Source organism: Notechis scutatus, chromosome 1, assembly GCF_049901735.1.
Source record: "Notechis scutatus isolate UNSWTSFEM ecotype Mainland chromosome 1, rNotScu1.2, whole genome shotgun sequence".
NCBI lineage: Eukaryota > Metazoa > Chordata > Lepidosauria > Squamata > Elapidae > Notechis > Notechis scutatus.
The window spans coordinates 75,839,886-75,859,988 of NC_142009.1; the positions used below are offsets into that span (position 1 = coordinate 75,839,886).

General features: G+C 38.9%; 1 protein-coding gene across 1 annotated transcript; it reads right to left on the reverse strand.

The window, feature by feature from the left end:
- Nucleotides 1-6,645: 6,645 nt before the first annotated feature.
- FAM89A (family with sequence similarity 89 member A) lies at nt 6,646-18,176 on the reverse strand. The gene is made up of 2 exons (XM_026669480.2): nt 17,668-18,176; nt 6,646-8,618 (listed from the first exon to the last, which is right to left on the reverse strand). The coding sequence occupies exons 1-2, from the start codon at nt 17,953-17,955 to the stop codon at nt 8,460-8,462; spliced, it is 447 nt and encodes a 148-aa protein (XP_026525265.1). The 5' UTR covers nt 17,956-18,176; the 3' UTR covers nt 6,646-8,459.
- Nucleotides 18,177-20,103: the final 1,927 nt, after the last annotated feature.

The window sequence follows — 20,103 nt, forward strand, 5'->3', positions numbered from 1 at the left end:
CATCTTTAACAGTTAAAGTTTAATCAATACTATTCTTATTATGAAGAAAGTGACGACTTTATTAGAAAGAAATAAAGGAACAAAGTTTATCCATATGTTACCAAACCCCTCATTGTCATGACATTTTCTGGATAAAAATGGTGCATCCTAGGCCAACAGTTTTTGAATAAAGAGACCTCAAATGGGCTAACTTATGGAATGTGTCCAAAATCCAGGACCCATGGCTCCCAAGGGAATGAACCTCTATGCCTGTTTCAGTATTATTGGCTCATGCTACATTGCTGGGCTGCTGCCTCAGTCATGTAACCTTCATTTTCAAAGTTCTGTGGCAGTTCCCAGTCTTGCAATCCCTTGGTCCATGCCCCATCCAGAAGTAGCCATTTACCTGCCTGCTAAAAAGGGAGGGGAAGAGGGAAGGAAGGAAGGAAGGAAGGAAGGAAGGAAGGAAGGAAGGAAGGAAGGAAGGAAGGAAGGAAGGGACAAGGAGGAAGGAACCCCCATACATCCTGCTCTGGAATTGGTTTGAGTAATGACAAAAGAAGGAGTATTATGATTAAAGGTAGTTCTCAACTTATGACCACAAGTGAGCCCAAAATCTCTGTGGCTAAATGAAACATTTGTTAAGTCAATCTTGCCCCATTTTATGACTTTTCTTGCCACAGTTGTTAAGTGAATCTGGCATCTCCATTGACTTTGCTTGTCAGAAGGTCACAAAAGGTGCTCACATGACTCACATGAGACACAGCAGCTGTCATAAATATCAGTCAGTTGCCAAGTATCTGAAATTTGATCACGTGACCATGGGGATGCTGTAATGGTGAGAAAAACTGTCATATTTTTTCATTGTAACTGGTTACTAAATGAACTATTGTAAGTCGAGGACTACCCATAATTATATTTTGAAAGTTAATTGATAAAACAGTTTTTTTTAAGTTTCAGAAAACCAGGTCATATCTAGATATTAGATAAATACAGTACTGAACTTTCATTTTTCCTGACTAGCTAATAACAGCAATAGTTGTTGGTTATGTCTAAGTCTAAGATGACTTAGATTTATATATAAAGTCAATGGAGATGCTTTATAGTGCTTTACAGCCCTCTCTAAGCGGTTTACAGAGTCAGCATATTGCCCCAAACAACCTGGGTCCTCATTTTACCAACCTCGGAAGGATGGAAGGATGGGTCAACCTTGAGCCTGGTGAAAATCGAACTGCCCAATTGCAGGCTGCCAGTAGTTAGCAGAAGTAGCTGCAGTATTGCATTCTAACCACTGCACCACCATGGCCCCTATAAGCTACTATACAGAAGGCAGGAGCTATTTTGAGAATTGGCAGTTGGTCTTACCAAGTCAGTGAATTGTAATGATTAAAGGATCAAAGTACATGTATATAACCTGTACAGGAATGGCATGCTATATAACCTTTTCTGCCTTCACCTTTTTCACCCTGTCTATTCAGGATCTCATTGCCTTGAGCTTAACATAACGTAAGGGATTGTACTTCTTCCTGTTACTTTCTCAGTGCTCTGGAGAAATGGGGGAGTAAAGAGGCAAAATCCTAAGCCAAAGTTAGAACAAGTCAGAGTTAAAGAGGCAAAGTGTCTGCATTTTCTAGATGTTGATAATTAAATCAGTGAAATGTCCGTCTCGATCCTTTATCCATGGTGCCATGGTGATGCAAGTGGTTAAAATTCAGGATTGCAGGCTAACTCCTCCCACAGCCAGGGGCACGATCCTGACCGACTCAAGGTTGGCTCACCATTTTATCCTTCTGAAGTGGATAAAATGAGAACCCAGAGTGTTGGGGAAAATATGCTGACATTTGTAAATGCTCAGAGACTATTGTAAAGCACTACGGAGCAGTATATGTGTCTAAGTGCTATTGCTCTTATCCACAGGCCAACAGGCCCCAAATATACTGCCTCTTTGGGATGCCCTGCAGGCTGTTTCCTGTAGTTTCCTGTATTGCTCTTAATGTAACAATACAAACCTATATTATTCAAAAAGAAAACTGTGTTTAATGGTTGCTGGGGGGTTGGTATTGTTGTAGTTTTGGTGCCTTTGAGGAATTGTTACTGCTGGTGACTGCCTAAATAAGTCCCTTCAGTTTTCATAACCAGGATTTCAGAAGTGGTTTGCCACTGCCTCCTTCCTGGAGCTGAGAGTGTGTGTCTGGCTCGAGGTTACTCAGCTGGCTTCATAACCAAGATGGAACTAGAATTCAGTTCTCCACTATCTAGCCTTATGCCTTAAACCAGGGTGTCCAACCTTGGCAACTTTAAGCCTGGAGGACTTCAACTCCCAGAATTCCCCAGCCAGCTGGCTGGGGAATTCTGGGAGTTGAAGTCCTCCAGGCTTAAAGTTGCCAAGGTTGGACACCCCTGCCTTAAACTATTACATCAAACTGTCTTTCTTAATGGAGTGACCCTAAGGAAAATATACAAGATTTCAGACTAAAGAATTGTGGAGGGTGGAGGAGGAAGAGATGATACAAACTCTCAGTTTATCAGAAAAGTTATTATAACGGAATGAAATTCTATGTTCTGTTTCTCTGTACTGTTTTTTTTTAATATCAGAAAATGCAAAAAAACAAACAAACCCATGCATGTAGATTAAAATCAGATTTGTATTCCTTTATAGTATTCAAATATGGTAGGGCTCACCCCGAAGAAATCTGGACTAAATTTTAAAATACTAACATAAGATGGCTAGATATATTTTTTTTTTTTTTGGACAAGGGATATTTCGCAGCAGGAAGCCATTTCCTTGCCTTTCCTGAGATTCTGTTCTTTTCTTTTTTTCTTTTTTGAATTGGAAAAGAATGCCATATGTCTGTAGAAATAATACCAGACAACATGTTGAGCAATCTGAACTTTGAGTAGCTTCATAGGAATGTGTTCCTAGCAGCAGAATTTACATTTAATAGATAAGCCGATAAGTCATCAACAGGAAAAACTACTCTTTCTCTATTTGGCAACAAATAAGTCACTAGCTGGTCCAAGACTGCTGAGTATGTATAGCTGGCCTAAAATCTGATTGGGATAAAGGTTTCAATATGTATATTTATTGAATTCAAGCATTGAAAATTGGATAGATAACAGTTTACTATATTAATCAGATTAACACAGAGGATGGATTAGAAAGGGGATTCCCTCTCTTCCTTCCTACTCAGGGCCATTATTTTCTGGGAATAGGAATCTCCAACTTTGGAAATTCCCCAAAGAGGATGTGATTGTATTGGGGAGACCTGTGGATTTGTTTGTTCTACTGTAGTGCCCGGTTGGTTTAAGTGTATTTTCTCTCATTGTATCCAATAGGATGTTTAGTTTTACTATTGCTGGCAAAAGAGGAACGAACAATGAGAATTTGTTTTCAACAATACTTTAGGACATGACAAAGTACTTGACAGTATTTATTGGCCTTGATGAGAATATAGTACAGTAATGTAAAAGGCCAAATTCAATAGATGATTCTAAAGGCCTTTATCAAAAGATCCACCATCAAAAGGACTGGTCCTAGACTACCTTTTTAACTACAGCACCCTACCTTGTGATCAGTTAAATATTTACAATATTTAATTATTGAAATCTGTGTACCACTGTAAATAATCTATTGTACTTGCTAGCTTTGAGTCCAGTGGATTGAGAATTGCCTACAGAATAACCATTGCATCCTTTATTCAGAAAGAAATACCATATATGTAAATTCACAAACAGCTGATTGATCTCAACCAGTTAGATCAGGGGTCCCCAACCACCGGTCCGCGGATCGGTACCGGTCCATGGAACAAGTCCTACCGGGCCGCTGGCTTGCTGGGCGCCGCCATCTTGTTTTGATGAAAAAGTGCTTCCGGTGAGCTTTTCCGGGTAGAAAGCTCACCAGAAGCATTTTTTCATCAAAAAAAGATGGCGGCGCCCAGCTAATGCCAGTACCGGGCCACGCCATAAAAAAGGTTGGGGATACCGGGCCGCGGCATAAGAAAGGTTGGGGATCACTGAGTTAGATATTGTGGTGACTGCCATGCTGACAAACGTCCAAATGAGAGAAATAATGGACTCAGATTGAAAAGAGCACTTCCCCCAAATTCCTCCTTCCATGAGACAGGCCAGAAGAGATAAGCTCATCACAAACATCAGTACCACACTTGATTTAAGCAGCCATATTCTTCCTGTCGTGAGTCCCAAAGCAGACAGAAGGGATTCAGGTTCTATTATCCTAGTGGTTCATCACACATGAAGGAGAAGGACAGCCCATGCATCAGAAACCTCCTGCTGGAAGTCTTACAAAACAGCCCTGCCCTGAGCAAGCCCTTCTGTTCAAGTATGGTTATAGAGAATTTTATCTAAATTTGATCTTTCTTCTTTTTGTGAAAGTTGAATTAGAATATGCATTGTTTCAGATATATGCATTTTGCACTGTCATTTCTTTAAAAGTTGGGAGAGCCGGAAATAAGTAATCAAATAATATAAATTTGAAATAGTGCATACAGCCCATTGGACTGGGGATTATTCAGTAGTCTGTCATTTTAAATCAGCTGTCTGAATACCAAGGTTAAGCTATAGTTCATTTCCTTTTTGGATTTCATACAGTCAGGAAGTTGTAGTTGCTTTTGTGTTGGAGATATGGACACAGGAAGGGCTAATACAACTTTTCAAGAATTCTTTCAGATGTACAGTGAACTTTCCGCAAAGTTCAAAGAATAGGATACGGATTTCCTGTCATTTTAATTTCCTACAACAATATTGTTAAAGGAACATGTAACAAAATACATACATTCAGCAATCATATTTTCCCCTTTAGACTGTAAGACTATTGCAGTCTGTAATTTTAAAATCCTTATGCAAATTAGGTTCTGATGTTACCATTTCTTGCAATGACACTTCAGATTTGAAAGTGTCTATTGGACTATAACTAATACAGGTACCTCAACTTACAACCATTCATTCAGTGACCATCCAGAGTTACAGTGGCACTGAAAAAAGTGACATGACATTTTTCACACAACTGCTGTTGTGCTGCAGCTGCCAAAAAAGCCAACAGTCCTAGGCTGCATAAACAGAGGGATAGAATCAAGATCATGGGAAGTGTTAATACCACTTTAATAATGCCTTGGTAAGGCCACATTTGGAATACTGCATTCGGTTTTGGTCGCTACGATATAAAAAAGATGTTGAGACTCTAGAAAGAGTGCAGAAAAGAGCAACAAAGATGATTAGGGAACTGGAGGTTAAAACATACAAAGAAAGGAATTGGGTATGTCTAGTCCAATGAAAAGAAGGACTAGGGGTGACATGATAGCAGTGTTCCAATACCTCAGGAGCTGCCACAGAGAAGAGGGAGTCAAGCTATTCTCCAAAGCACCTGAGGGCAGGACAAGAAGCAATGGGTGGAAACTAATCAAGGCAACTTAGAATTAAGGAGAAATTTCCTGACAGTTAGAACAATTAATCAGTGGAACAATTTGCCTTCAGAAGTTGTAAATGCTCCAATGCTGGAGGTTTTGAAGAAGAGATTGGATAACCGTTTGTCTGAAATGCTATAGGGTTTCCTGCCTGAGCAGGGAGTTGGACTAAAAGACTTCCAAGGCACTTCCAAATGTTATTCTGTTCTGTTCTATTCCATTCTATTTACCCTGTGATTACAAGATCAGATTTTGGGTGCTTGGCAACTGGCATGTGTTTTTGTGGGTCCTGAGGTCATGTGATCACCTTTTGTGACCTTCTGACAAACAGAGTGAGTGGCGAAGCTAAATCATTTAACAACCATATTACTAACTTAATAACGGCAATGATTCACTTAACAACTGCGACAGCCAAATACCAGCAAAGACATTAAACAAGCTTCAACATTTGAGACTACAGTATTAGAATCCGTATCCATGATTTTTAAGGTATCCTCTACACTTCACATCCCCCTTTAGTTGTGACAGAACAAGCAGCTCTTGTAGAATTACTGCATTGCCATTCTTTCTCTTAAGCCTCATTTGTGCACATCTTTTATGCAATGGCTGAGCAACTCCTAAAACAACATGATGTCTTTTGTGTTGTTCTGACGCTACCTTCCCAATGTGGCATCACCATTTGCTGAAACAAGTTCCCAGAATTCCCAGGCCTTTGACTAATTGACCAAACTTTCTAGAATATGTATGCAGAGTAGTTAAGCTGGGATAACCATTCTAACAAATGAAGACATCATCAGCCCTTTTAAGTCAGTGCAGCTGGCATAATTGCTCCTTAAAAACAGCTTTATATCAGACTTGGTGGCATCTGCCAAAATCAAGTGATTTTTTTTTCTCCATGTGCAATTCTCAAATTCTTTAACAAGAATTACTGGATAGAAGAAGACAGGGTTACAAGAATTCTGTCAATGAACCATTCTCCCTCTTAAGCATTGGTGCGGAAACTTTATAACTGCTGTCCTATGGACCAAGAACTGCGATATTTCATCGGTAACAAAGGAACCTAAATGAGGAGTCTCTGAACTCTTTTATCAATCTGGAAACATATCATGAATCAAGGCCACGAGAACACAACGTATTTGCCAGGGTAGAAACACAGCCTGTCACACGTTGCAGATCTATACTTTCCAGCACACTAGCCCAACATTCTCAATACTGAGCATGATAAGGATTACAGTTCACCAGTCTCTGGAGGATAACATGTTTATTTGAATCCTTATTACATTAGTTGGATTCAGTCTTAATTGGATATGTTTTGCCCCACTTTTAGTGGAAGCCAGCCCATAGTTAAAACTAGAAAACCAGTGTACCATTTATTTCAACCATCATACGCTAAATAAATAATTGATTTCGTCAACAAGGGTGTAGTCTCCAATTTCCCCAATGTGATTGAAAGAGTCTTATCAGCACAAAAAATAAGGCTAGTAAAAAAAAAGTTCCAAAAAGAGGTGATTGGGCTGCTTGCTAGGCTATTATTCTTTATTTATGTGTTTAATATGCCTTCCATTTCCCCGATTATTTGTTCGTGAGATTATTTGTTTGTTCAGTTGGACTCTTTAGATTTTGAAAGCAGAGATCTCTTTTAATGGGCAGGAGAACAGAAGTATTTGGTGACAGAACTGGCAAGATCACATAATATGGATGGATATATTGTAAACTACAACACCACAATAGATTATAGAAGCTGCTATAATAAGTGTATGAAAGTGATTGTCCTTTTTACACATTTTGTTGTTCCCTTTGGACACAAAGTTAACATGCTTATTATTTGTCATCTCACTTTTCTCCTTTGAGGTTGAAAATGTTTCAGATCTTAAAATAGGTATTCCACATGAAAACAAATCAGTTATTTACATGATGTCACATTCCTACATGGCAAAAGACTTTCCTGATGCATATATAATTTATGGAAGTATTCCAGGAAGCTGAAACCAATCAGGTTCTGACCATTATGCCCAAGACCAGTCCAGAGGTTTTCATCTTCTGCTATAAACTTCTTCATGTGAGGTAGGCTGTGGGTTTCTGAATTCACTTTAGTCCACCAAGGCAGCCATGCAAGTTTCCTTGGCTACCTCCAAGCGCTAAATTATATGTCATGGAAAAGCTAAACAAATTACAGTTCCAGTTTAAACGTTCATTTGTTATAGTACAAAAAACAAAACTGTATATAATAACATCCACATTAAGGTCTTTTTGGACCGTAAGAAACAAATTGACCATTTTGTCTTCCAAACATTTTAGTATTACAAATGATGCTGCTAATCCATGTATGTTAAACTTAAATTACTAACTTGATAACGAACAACTAAATTGCAGTTATGGAAACTAATGAAGCTGCAAGATGTACAATGAACTGCTTTGATTTGTTCTTATTGCATTTGAGAAAAAATATAAGAAGGGTTACACAATTTTACTACCTTGCTTTAAATAAAAATCATTCTGACATTAGCAAGAAAAAAAGGGAACTGGATCAACGATCCAAGTAAAAACTTTAGAAGTAGTTAAAACTGTTGTGATGTTACAGAATTGATCCTTTATGGTATATACAACAGGAAAAATTCCAATCCCTCATATCAGAGGCTTTAAAAAGGTGATGTTAATGAGATCTATTCAGTGATTACAAACACACAAACTATATAACTACACTTTACATGTCAGAATATTTGAGATGACGCAGATTTCATGTACAGTGACACACTTCTACTTATAAAAAGATAAGTTTTCAACATCTGCCATCTAGAAACACCCTGTGCACAAATTACACTGACATGACCTGTCAAGCATGCTTTGGGAGGCTTCAAAATTCATTGCACATTAACTTTCCTAGCGCAGAATTTACATAATGTGTAACCTGGGTTAAACAGCACGCCAGAAATAAATGGAGCAATTCTTCTTGAGCAGAAGGAAGAATGTACTTTGAGTTCCAATTAACACTGCTCATTTCTTAACTGCCAACTCCAGCTGCACTCCAAAAAAAAAAGACTTTCCTAAGAAATATTCTTTTTAAAAAAATTCCTCTTCCTCATCAAAAAAGCCATTTTCCAGTGCATATGCACAGTCTGCACTTGATACTGCTTGGCAGGCACCTTTATATTCCTGAATTGACTCATAAAGAGAGTAGAGTTGACACAGTAATGACATATCCAGCTGCCGGAGGCCAACCTAGTAAGAAAGAAAACACATGTTAATATTATGCTTGATTTTATTTATAAGATGTTGGCCTGTCCATATTTTTCCTACCACAATGATTTTATCATCCTCAAAAAAACCCACCAATATTAAGAAAAACAGTATGCCTGTCAATTATATAGGAAGACTGAACTATGGTATTTGGACATTTGCCAGACATTTTTGACTGGCCAAAGCCTCACTTTCTTAAATACTTTTGGATTTAACCCATTCACAACTAAAGACAGATACTCCAAACAGGAGTGAAAATCAAAGCAAGCACCTTCTTTCTGAAATTAAGCAGAGGGGGAAAAGCTACTTTGAAGGGCTTTAATGTAAACATAAAAAATTAACATTTTGACCCAAGAAACTTTTAAATGGATAAAGGGGTCAGTGTTTTGTTTTGTTTTTTAAAAAAATTCAGATGAAAATGAATGAGAATGAAGTTTGTTTAAGGAGAGTGGGATAGGGATAGGGATAAGGATAGGGATAGAATAGAATAGAATAGAATAGAATAGAATAGAATAGAATAGAATAGAATAGAATAGAATAGAATAGAATAGAATAGAATAGAATAGAATAGAATAGCTTTATTGGCCAAGTGTGATTAGACACACAGAGAATTTGTCTCTGGTGCAAAAGCTCTCAGTGTAAGTAGGTAAATCAGTGACAGTAGGTAGGTAACTGGTAGATTTTACCGAACAAGAAAATAATAATATGAGCTAAATTGTAATTATAGCTATGGAGAGTAATTGAAACTAAAATACTAAAGACAGAGAAAAGCAAAATGGGGTGAGGAGGAGAAACCTGCCCTTTACTTTTACAAATGTAATTGACTTACTTTCTCATAAAGGCAACCATAAGAAAAGCTGTCAATTTAGGAGAAAGATGGGGAAGGTTCACTAGAACAATTTACAGAGAAGGACATTTCACCAGATTTATTGCAGAAATTTTTTTGAGGAAATTGGCAAGAAGATAATTGTAATGATTGCCAATATCAAATGGAAGAAAGATTTCCAGGAATAAAAAAAGATGTAAAACAAGAAGTTAAGATTAAAGAATCTTTGGGGAAATGCCCGGAGAACTAAATCAAGTGGAAGTTTTGGGAAATAAAGCATAAATTATAAATAGAGAGGTAGAAAAGGATTTGGCATTATTGGAGAGAACGGAGAGAAAAAAATAACTTTATTTAAGATTTAGAGCAATTCCAGAAGGCCATGGAGAAGATATCAGAAAAAAGATTTTTAAATCTGTCTAATTTCCTGGATTGGGAGGAAGATAATATTGACCCAGAGATTGATAAGTTTTGTAAGATTAATATAAGTTTTGCAAAATTATGAATTGTTCAAAGGGGCATCTTTGTGCACTCTGCCAGGAATAAGATCAGAGATCATATTTTACGGCAATATTTTAATACTATATTGCAGATTGATAATGCAAATGAAATCGTACTTAAGAAAATTCCAGTAAGAATACTATGTAAGTGAAAAGATTATTTTTCTGATAAATTTAAACAGAACAACATTCCAGTTAAATGAGGTAAGTTGAAAGGGGTGATTTTTACTTTTATAAAGACAAAGAGTCAGATTGAACTTTGTGCAGAAAGCAAGAGATGTTTTGGGGAAAAATCTAAAGGGAACCAAATTTGGTCTAGTGGTGATTAAGGCACCAGGCTAAAAACTAGATTATTGTGAGTTCTAGTTCTGCCTTATCCACGAAACCTTAGCTTGGTGACTTTGGGCCAATCATCTCAGCCAAGCTACCCTCACAGGGTGGTTGTTATGGGGAAAATAGAAAGAAGGAGTATTAGATATGTTCACCACCTTGACTTATTTATAAAAATAATAAAGGCAGAGTTAAAAAACAAAACATAAATAAATAAAAAATAAGAACTGGAGGAAATAAAAATGGAAGTGACAATGATAAAATCCAATCCATTTTTGATAAAATCAATATAACTGCTATAGCAAATCCAGTGCAGTTTAGCTTGATCCTTAAAGAGCACTCCGCTTGATAAAGTGGCTTTCTACAATGCTGGTTTATGTTCCAATTTCTAAAATATTTCTCATATTTAGGTGATTTCCCAGGCCAAATTAGGACTAGCTATGAACTGTAATGAGAGGAAAGATAAGGGAGAATGTTCAATATATCTCATTCTCCCCAGCCTTTTAGGCAACTGCTCATCTTTACAAACTTCTGAAGCAAAGACGAAGAAAACAGAATACTTCTCTATTGCATTTAAATTTACACGCTGCAGATTCCAAGATTATTTTCCTTGCAAAAAAAAAAAACCACAAAAAAGCAGTGTTGCACTGCTTCCAGGTATTACCACTGTTTTCCTGCTTTTAGGTGAACCAAAATATGACTTCATTTATTAATTAAAATAAATAATTACAAGGCAATGCTAAAATAAACCTGAAGGTCTGGTCTTGATGTAGTAAAACTTATCATAATATAGACAGGTATACATTAGGCAAAGCAGAGAGAAAATGTATCCCAGTAAACAAGTTTTTGAAATGGACAGAAGACATATATATGCTAGAAGTAATTTAAATAATACAGGACCTTTTTGATGGCAAGAAAAATATCCAAAAGATACAACTACAGATACAATAATACTTCTATCTAATTAGTTTCTCATCCCTAAGATACAATCTCATTATTTATTATTATACATAAATCACACAGCCAAACTCCAGATCCCCTATACATATCTTTGTTATTCTTATTATATTTATATGGTTTTATAAATTTATATTGCCCAATCACTGTTTGTATAAATTTCTTCATTCTGTGTACACACTAAAATCAAGATTCTGAGGGGAAGTCCATTTACATGCTGTGTGATATGCCCGCTATTTAAAATAGTAGCAATAATATCACAAACTTCCCCACCTCTCCACTAAAATCAGGACAAAGCTATGAGGAAAAGAAAGCTTAGCTTTCTTTTTCTTAGCTCATCTCAATCAATCCCATTCTTTTTCCAGGGCTTGTTAAAAATGACTATTTGTTTTGGGAGTAATTTGCATCTGAACAAATAGCTTCAGTGACTGCATTGAGAAGGAATAGAAAACAGAAATATGTGTTTTTGGCTTTAATTGCTGCCAGTTAGATTGTATCTCCAGCACAATGTAAAACACTGTTGAGTAATACAAAAATCCTAAATAAAACAGACATATTTTTGAAATTCCCTTTCCCATTATTCACTGGATATTAGCAATATCTCAGTTGCCTATTTTGAATCCATCATGTAATTGTTATTCTCTGTATGATTAAAATCTGGATGGCAACACCTTAAGTACAATACTGTCTTACTAGCATTGATGTAAGTGCAATATTAAATAGAGCATTATTTAGCACTAATCTTTTTGGTTAGTGGAATATAAGTTATTTCCAGTTCCTTGGTTATTGCTGTTTTGGATATCTGTTTAAAAACCACAGGTAGCATAAGCTCCATCATCTTATAAGATTATAAATTAGGGGTGTCAAAGTCACGGCCTGTGGGCCAGATGCATCATGCGCTGGCCACGCCCACCCCTGGTTTAGCGACAATGTGATGACATGAGTTTTACACCCCATTGTAGATAATTATACTAATATTTGTGAACTTCTTCCACTTAGTTGTTAGCAATATTTTCTAATGACTGTTTACCTTTCTTCAGCTATTTTCAATATATATGTTTGCTTCATCTTCAATATCAGATGAATTTCAGTCTATAATTATTTGGGCACTTTGTCAGATCTGATTGACTTACGATCACAATTGGGACCAGAATTTCTGTTGCTAAGAAAGGCAGTTGCCAATTTTATGACCTTTTGCTACAGTTATTAAGCAAATCACTGCAGTTGTTCAAGTGCAGTGCAAGTGAATCACAGGGTTGTTAAGCAAATCCAGCTTCCCCTTGATTTAGCCTGTTGGAAGTTGACTGAAAAGTTCACAGATAACGACTGGGACCCTGGGATGCCACAACCATCATAAATAGATGCTGGTTGCCAAGTGTCCCAAATTTGATCATATGACCATGGGGTGCTGCAACAGTCATAAGTGCAAGGACTGATAATAAGTCACTTTTTTTTAGTGGCATTTCAAACAATCACCAAACAAATGGTCCTACATTGAGGACTACCTGTAATCAATTCACATTATTCTTCATCTTCCCCACATATTGCTGAGGGTGTATTCTTCTTCAGTGGATTTATTTGTTTATGTATAAATTTGCAAGAAGGACTACACAATCTTAAGCCATAGTTAATACCAGGTCTTTTTTCTCTCTGTTTGAATAGAGCTTTCCCACTTTTGCTTGCACATACATAAATCAATTTGATTTTGCTATTGTCTATCCAATTATGCCCATATGTAGAGTTGTCTTTTCAATTTTTGAAAGAAGATATTTGCTTTAAACTTTGGATTTTTATTGAATTTTCCTGGTAGCACTCTGTCATGTCTCACTTCATTTTATACATCAAGGCAATTTTTCCCATTATGCCCCATGTTATTTTACATTCAACTTTCTAGTCTCCTGCAAAAAAACATCTGTCTTCAATATTACAGCATATTATATTCAGAAATTTTCACATATGTAGGATGATTTTCTTCGGAAAGGATACTTGGTACAAAGAAGCATGTTTCAGAAATAACAGATTCCCTGGAAGTTCCCACTACCCATAATTAACTATATAAATTTCTATGTATATATCTGAAATCTTTATCTGAATGCATCACTTTTGCTGAGGGAGTCCAGAAACAAACATCCCAAGACAAAATTTAACTCCTTTTCTCTAAGTGGGAAAAGAAGAAAATTGGCACTTTTTCTAGATGCCCCCATCTACTTAGTAGGTGGGTAATACTGAGTGGTATCCCAACATATCCCAAGAGAAAAACTGCATTTCTTGAAATCAGAAGGAGTCTGATTTGATTATTCTGATTTTCAGAATACTACATTTTATTGAAAGGCCTAAGCATATGTGAACTGTAGTTCACTTCACCTGATGCATGGAGTAGTTAAACTGAGGTAAAATCACCAACATGTTTCTCCTCCTACAACGCATTCTCCCTAGGGCAGTGGCCCCCAGTCTTTTGGGCACCAGGGACTGGTTCAGTGAAGAAAGGTTTTTCTACAGACCAGAGGGAGCATGGTTTGCATGCTGCCTGCATCCTGCAGATGGGGCGTTGCTTGTTTGCGCAGCCCAGTTGCTGACATGCCACAGACTGCTGCAGGTCCACAGACCGGGAGTTGGGGACCCCTGCCTAGGGGACTTATAGTTCTTGTACATGTGACTTTTGGTGGCATTCAGATATTGGATAACAACTGAACTATACATATATTTAAACACACACTATAGGGCCTGGGCCACATAATTTACAGCTTTTACAATCTTATGTAAAAAGTGATTGTTTACTTATTAGCTATCTCATATGAAGTAGCCATCACGTATCATGGAATATCTGCTCTGCATCTGACTTGTAGGTTGTCTTCTCTGACTTTTTTCTTGCTCCCTCCCCCTCTGGATGCTAGTGCCATAATTCTGAATTTCCTCATAATGGGACTTTGCTTCTCCCAACTCCAGTTCTTTTTTTTCCCCCTCTTCCATCTTAGTGGCCCTTCTTGCTGAGTTGGTAGAGAAATCAGAGAATTGGTGTGTTTTTTTTTTTTTTTTAACAAACCAAAGTTAGGATTTGTCTTGTGTTGTTCCAAGTCCCCTGCCATATAAAAAAGGCATTTCCTTCTTGGAAAGCACTGGATGTGATCTTTCACCCATGGAATGTCATAGGGTCTTCATTCACACCATCTCTTAAGTGAGACTGGGTTATCACCTGGAAATGCCCATCCTTTCTGTCCTGTATAGTTTTCCTGTTTCAAAGCAAGTTGGCTGCAGACTGTGGGTATGATATAAGGGCGATGCGGCTCAGAGCCACACTTGTAGGAATCCTATGGTACCATCAGCTTCTGCTAGACATAAAGCTGGTTTATGTCAATTACTGTTTGGGTGTAACAAGCAGTGTGATTTCCAAGGCATGTTTCTCCTATTATGCTAAAATTGAAGAAGCCATCAGTACGCTGACCTCGACTGACGAGTTTTGATAGACTTGCTATGAGGGTGAATTTTTCTACGGAGAAAGTACGTATTAGGTACGTATCTGTCACTTCTTTAATTCCACTACATCATGATGCATTCAGATTATATTTCCAGAAGCTTTCATTTCTGGGCTGACAGCACCACACCACAAATATTACAAAGAGATAATGCCTTTTAATCGCATTTTGAGCTAGCTAGATTTAATATAATGAATGGTGCATATTTATGTAGGGACATGTATCTGTCTATGGGAAGCAGTTTATAATGACTAAGAAAAAAGACTGCTTAATCAGAGGTGTGCCAGGCAGGAATAAATCACTGTTGCCTTTAGGAATTTCATGTCATAGATCCAACACAAAGGCTTTTAAGTACAGGTACCTAATAATTAAATCTTATTACACTTCACTGCAAATGGAAAACTTGTTTGCTTTGGAACTTCCCTTTTGTTAAAGCCACACATTTAAAACACAGAAAATGTTTTAGACTAGAATGTTGAAGTTTTTTTCCCATGACAATAGAACAATTAATTGTTATTGAGGTAGTTTCAGCCAAATGGAAAGGCAGGATTGTGATTCAGACTTAAGTCAATTAGTCATGTCTTTCATTATGTATTTGTTCTGAAATATGGCACACTCCTTAATATTTTAGTCTGTAAACTGACTGCTTGTTTGAAAACCAATGTTAATTTACAGCTGTCAGGAGCCGGCATTCAGCCCAGGGACGACCATTCCTGCATAAAGCAAATGCCAATATACACATGAAAAGGCAGAACCAAAGATCTGAAGCCACATTCCATTTTCCAAAGAAAAATAAAATAATTCTAATTCAAACTCTGAAGAGAGTAAAGACAGATTGTCTATGCACAATAAGAAACCAATGCCATTAAGGAAGAAGACAAGATGAAAAGTGAATTCCAATTGGAACAGAATTTCTAGAGGAACTGATAGATAAAATTACATTCCTTTGTTTTAGGAGGAAAAGGAGCTTTCAAATTTCCTATTTAGTTTCATGTTTCCTATTTAGAAAAAAGAATAAGAATGTTGGAGAATGGGAGGGGAAAAAACCAGGGAGTCAAAATGAAAGGATGTCTTGTCCAAACATCTTTTAGACTACATTAGAAACCTAAGATTGTCCATCCTGCTGGGATTCTTGCATTAGGTTTTTACTTTCTTTGAACTGTAGGCAGAACATTACATTCATTTCCCTGGTTTGTTTTTAGAGGTGATAATAACTACCTAAGTAACTACCACAGGCCAGAGAATAGTACAACCAGTTCCACAAACTCAAGGAGACTTTGGCTTAGGTTTTTCCAACAGCAGCTTCTGTTCTCCTGCCAAAACTCTTATATATCCGAAGGGTGATTTGTTAAAATGATTTCTGATGGGATATTCAAGTTAATTTAACGTGTTCTTTTTTAACTTTACAGAACAATTAAACTCTTTCTGCACAGCCAAGTAATTTTCCAAGTCTGACCATAATTGTTAATGTTGTTTAAGTAACTTTTGCTTTTCAAAAGTTTAGAGTCTTTTTGTTTCTTTGCTCTAAAGCAGCATTTCATAGCTGTAGGAACTTTAAAATGGGTGGACTTTAACTCCTATAATTCTCCAGCCAGGAACTGACTGCTCTAAAGTAGTTTATAATCATTTCCATCTTAGAGATGGGGGAAAAAGAAGTAAAAGCAAAGCCTATCACATCCAAGATTAACACTAACAAGCTCAACAAATTTGATTTAAAAGAGCCCGTTTGCTCTAATGATTAAAGCACCAGGCTAAAAACCAAGAATCTACATTTTCTTAGTTCCATTGAGTCTTAGCCATGAAAAGCAGCTGGGTGACTTGGAGCCAATCACTCTTTCTCTCAGCCTAAGTTACTACTCATAGGGGTTTTGGGGGGTGAAAATAGGAGAAGAAAGGAGTAGTAGCCGTGTTTGACATCTTGAGTTATTTATAATAATAAAATAAAAAAAGGATCTTAAATAAGAGTTTTAGAAGACAGTAAAGTAGAAACGAATCTAACCCTGTGGGAGAAGAACTGCAATCAGGGCACCGTCTAGTTCAATTAAATTATTTCAATAGAAAACAGGGCTGGCTATTGTCAAAATCGATTAAATGGATATTGTCAAAATCCATTGAATATTCATATCCGGTAATGCATTTAAAGAATGAAAGGGGCTTCATCTACTTTCTGAGTAAATTCTGAGGCAGCCTGTCTTGTAATATATCTCCCTCCCTTCCTCAAACTCCTGTGCCAAACTTGAAGAAACGTGGCTGGAGCTTGCAACGTCCCACCCCTTCTATGCTGCCCAATATGCAAACTGCAGCATTATAACCGGGGAGGTTTTTCCTAGACTGACTTAAAATTTCACGAAGCATCTCACTTTCAGGGAATCTGCGCCTTGAAACTCCCACAAAAGTTTCCAAGCAACTCACCCTCTGGCTTAAAAATTAAAAATTGCAAGCCAGGAATATATCATCGGAGAGCCCGGGGTTGGAGAACAGTTTCTAACGTGTTTAGATACACGCTTGAGATGTAGCGATTTTTTTTTGCTTTTTTTTTTAAGTTTTGGGAGACAAGTTGCAACCGACTTGTTTATTCGGCCACGCGTTTCACGCCGGCGACACTTTCTAGGTGCCAGCCGCGAATATGCCTGGGCTGCCCTCCCGGGAGCCGTCCGAAAAAGAGGCTGAATCGCCCAGATTTTCTTCTCCTCGCTCCTCACTCGCTAAAAACCAAGGCTGGCATTGCCCGGGGGGGGGGTAAATTAAATCCTGGCTCGACCTGGGGAGTTTCGGTGCACAACATTTCGTGAAAGCACACAGAGGGGGAAGGGGGCGAAAAAGATCCAAAAATGTTCCAAGGACACCGGTGTTTTTTTTTCTGGCCCAGGAATGCACCGCTTCTTCGCGGCGGTGCGCTCCAGCAGCTCCCGGGGCGGTCTTGGCAGCCCGCGCCGCCGCCTACTCACCATCTCTTTACGGAGCAGGGCCAAGGCGGCGTCGAGGTTAGGGGGCTTGGGCGGGCGAGGAGATCCTCGCCCCCCGCCGCCGCCGCCGCCGCTACCTCTCCGGCTCAGCTCGTCCTGAATGCGAGACTTCTGCGCGTAGAGTCGCTCCAGGTCCCTCCAGCGCCCCCCGGCTCCGCCAGGGGCGCCTCCGCTGGAAGAAGAATTCAATAAGCCGCTCAGGCTCTTGGGCAGCGGAGGCAGCCCCGACCCGCCGCTGTCGATGCTCCAAGGCAGCCCCGGCGCGCTCATGGTGCTCGGAGGGAACGTCGGCTGGAAGGCAAAGCGACTTAATCCGCGGCGACAAAACAACGCCGCGCCGCCTCTCCTCCAGCCTGCATTGAGGGGAAAAAAAGCCTCTTTCTGTCCGGCTCGGGCCCGCCCCCTTTGGCCGGCCTCGCCTCAGCCCGCCCCGCCCTCTCCGGGCCTTCGCTTTCAGGACCGGCCCTGAAAGCAAACGAAGAGCGAGCGACCGAGCGAACAGTCGGGAAGGAGGAGCGGCCGAAATGGAAGGCGTGAAATGGGACTGTCCCCTCAGCTGTCCTCCTGTGAGTTCCACCCAGCAAAGTCAGCGAGGCAGCGCGTCGTTCAAAGAACTGAAACAGATAATCGGCAGTCCTCGACTTACGGCCACAACTGAGCCCAACATTTAGGTTAAGTAGGAATTAAAGTGAGTGTTGTCCCGTTTTATGACGCTTCTTGCCACAGTTGTTAAGTGAGTCGCTGCAGTTGATAAGTGAAGTGAATTTGGCTTCCCCATTGGCTTTACAAAGTAAAGGTTGCAAAAAGAAAAAAAGTGATCACATGACCCCGGGGGGGGGGGGAAACGCTGCCAACGGTCATAAGTATGAACCAGTTGTCAAGCATCTGAATTTTGATCGCATGATCATGAGGATGCTGCAAAAGTTGTAACTGCAACATGCCCATAAGTCACGTTTTTCAGTGCCATTGTAATTTCAAACGGTCACTAAATGAATTGCTGTAACTCAAGGGCTATCTGTACGTGCCTTCCAGTCCGTGTCGACTCTTCGGCGACGGTGTAGCTAGACTTTCTCCCAGCGATCCATCTGTCACCTGGTTTTTGGATGTATGGGGAGAAAATCTGGAGCCTGGATTCTTTTCCAAAACTCCTCTCCGTTTTTCCAACTTGGAGAAATAAGGAACCACTGCAATAATTGTAAGAGAGAGTTAGATTGGGGTAGGGGTTAAAAGGCTGCAAACTCAGCTCGGTGGCCTTGGGCCAGTCACTCTGTCTCTGCCCTAGGAAGCAGGCAAGAGCAATCTGAAATCTTGCCAAGCAAACTGCAGGACTCGTTTGGAAAATTGCCAGGCATTTAAACTAACTGAAAGATGGACGCAAATACAACAGCTTCAAGATATTCATGGCAATGAGGTTTTAGAAAGATGACACAAACAGTGAATTAGCGAATACTGAATCATGGCTCCTTGGGGAAACATATGACACTTGTTTACGGGAGAAGAGCTGAAACAAGGCAGAGCATCGCTTTGTTCGACCTCAGCTGGGAATGTGTGCATCAGACAACCCAAACGTTTTCCTCTTCTGCAGATGTCCATGAATAATCGTAATAGCAGCGCAAACATTGAGTTTGGGATTACAAATAAATTTGTGTGAATAGGCAATTCTGAAAATACAAAATATGCAAATTAAGAGGATTAGCTTATGTGTATGCGTGTGTGTGTATGTATATACACATACACATATACACACACACACAGAGCCAGGGATAATGAATGACAGGTATCGCAATCCAGCTGCCCAATCCTGATCTTATTCAAGGTGGTCATTAGGTGTAGATTGTTATGTGGACTGAATGTGATGGGCAAAACAGATGCATACAGGACCTTCTTGGATTTTAGGAGCTTCCTCTGGCAGGAGAAATCAAATGGCAATATTATACCAACTTTGATTGGACCTAGCGAAATATCTGAATGTGGCCTATGTATACTGACCAGACGGTAGGCCAAAGTGAATGCAGTGGTGCTTATTTCTAAGTACATAAAGATTCCCTCAGCTGGACTATATGGATGCATATTGCTCTTCATAACGATGCTATAGAAGTGGCTTGCCACTCATGTCAGCCAGTACTGTATGTTTTTAAAAATTATTTTCTAGTCTAGCCTACAGACTGCGATTCCCTGGTGATCTCTCAATCCAGTATTAACTCAGACCCCACCCTGCTTGTGAAGTGAAGCCAGAAGGTTGGCTAGATGCTTCCACCCAAGAGTCTTTAAAATTACATTTTTACTTTTGAAGGTACCATCTTATTTACGCTAACTGGAGTTAAGGCCTATTATTAGGTCTTTCATTGAAGTAACCATGAATGGAGGAATTATTTAACTCCCCATAAGCAAGTAATTTCGTAAATGTATCAAATAGCA

Excerpts from the sequence above, each read along its gene's own strand:
- FAM89A (XM_026669480.2), bottom strand. The coding sequence starts at position 17,955 with ATGAGCGCGCCGGGGCTGCCTTGGAGCATCGACAGCGGCGGGTCGGGG. Across the intron at positions 8,619-17,667 it reads CCCTGCTCCGTAAAGAGATG|GTTGGCCTCCGGCAGCTGGA; the intron begins GTGAGTAGGCGG and ends CTTTCTTACTAG.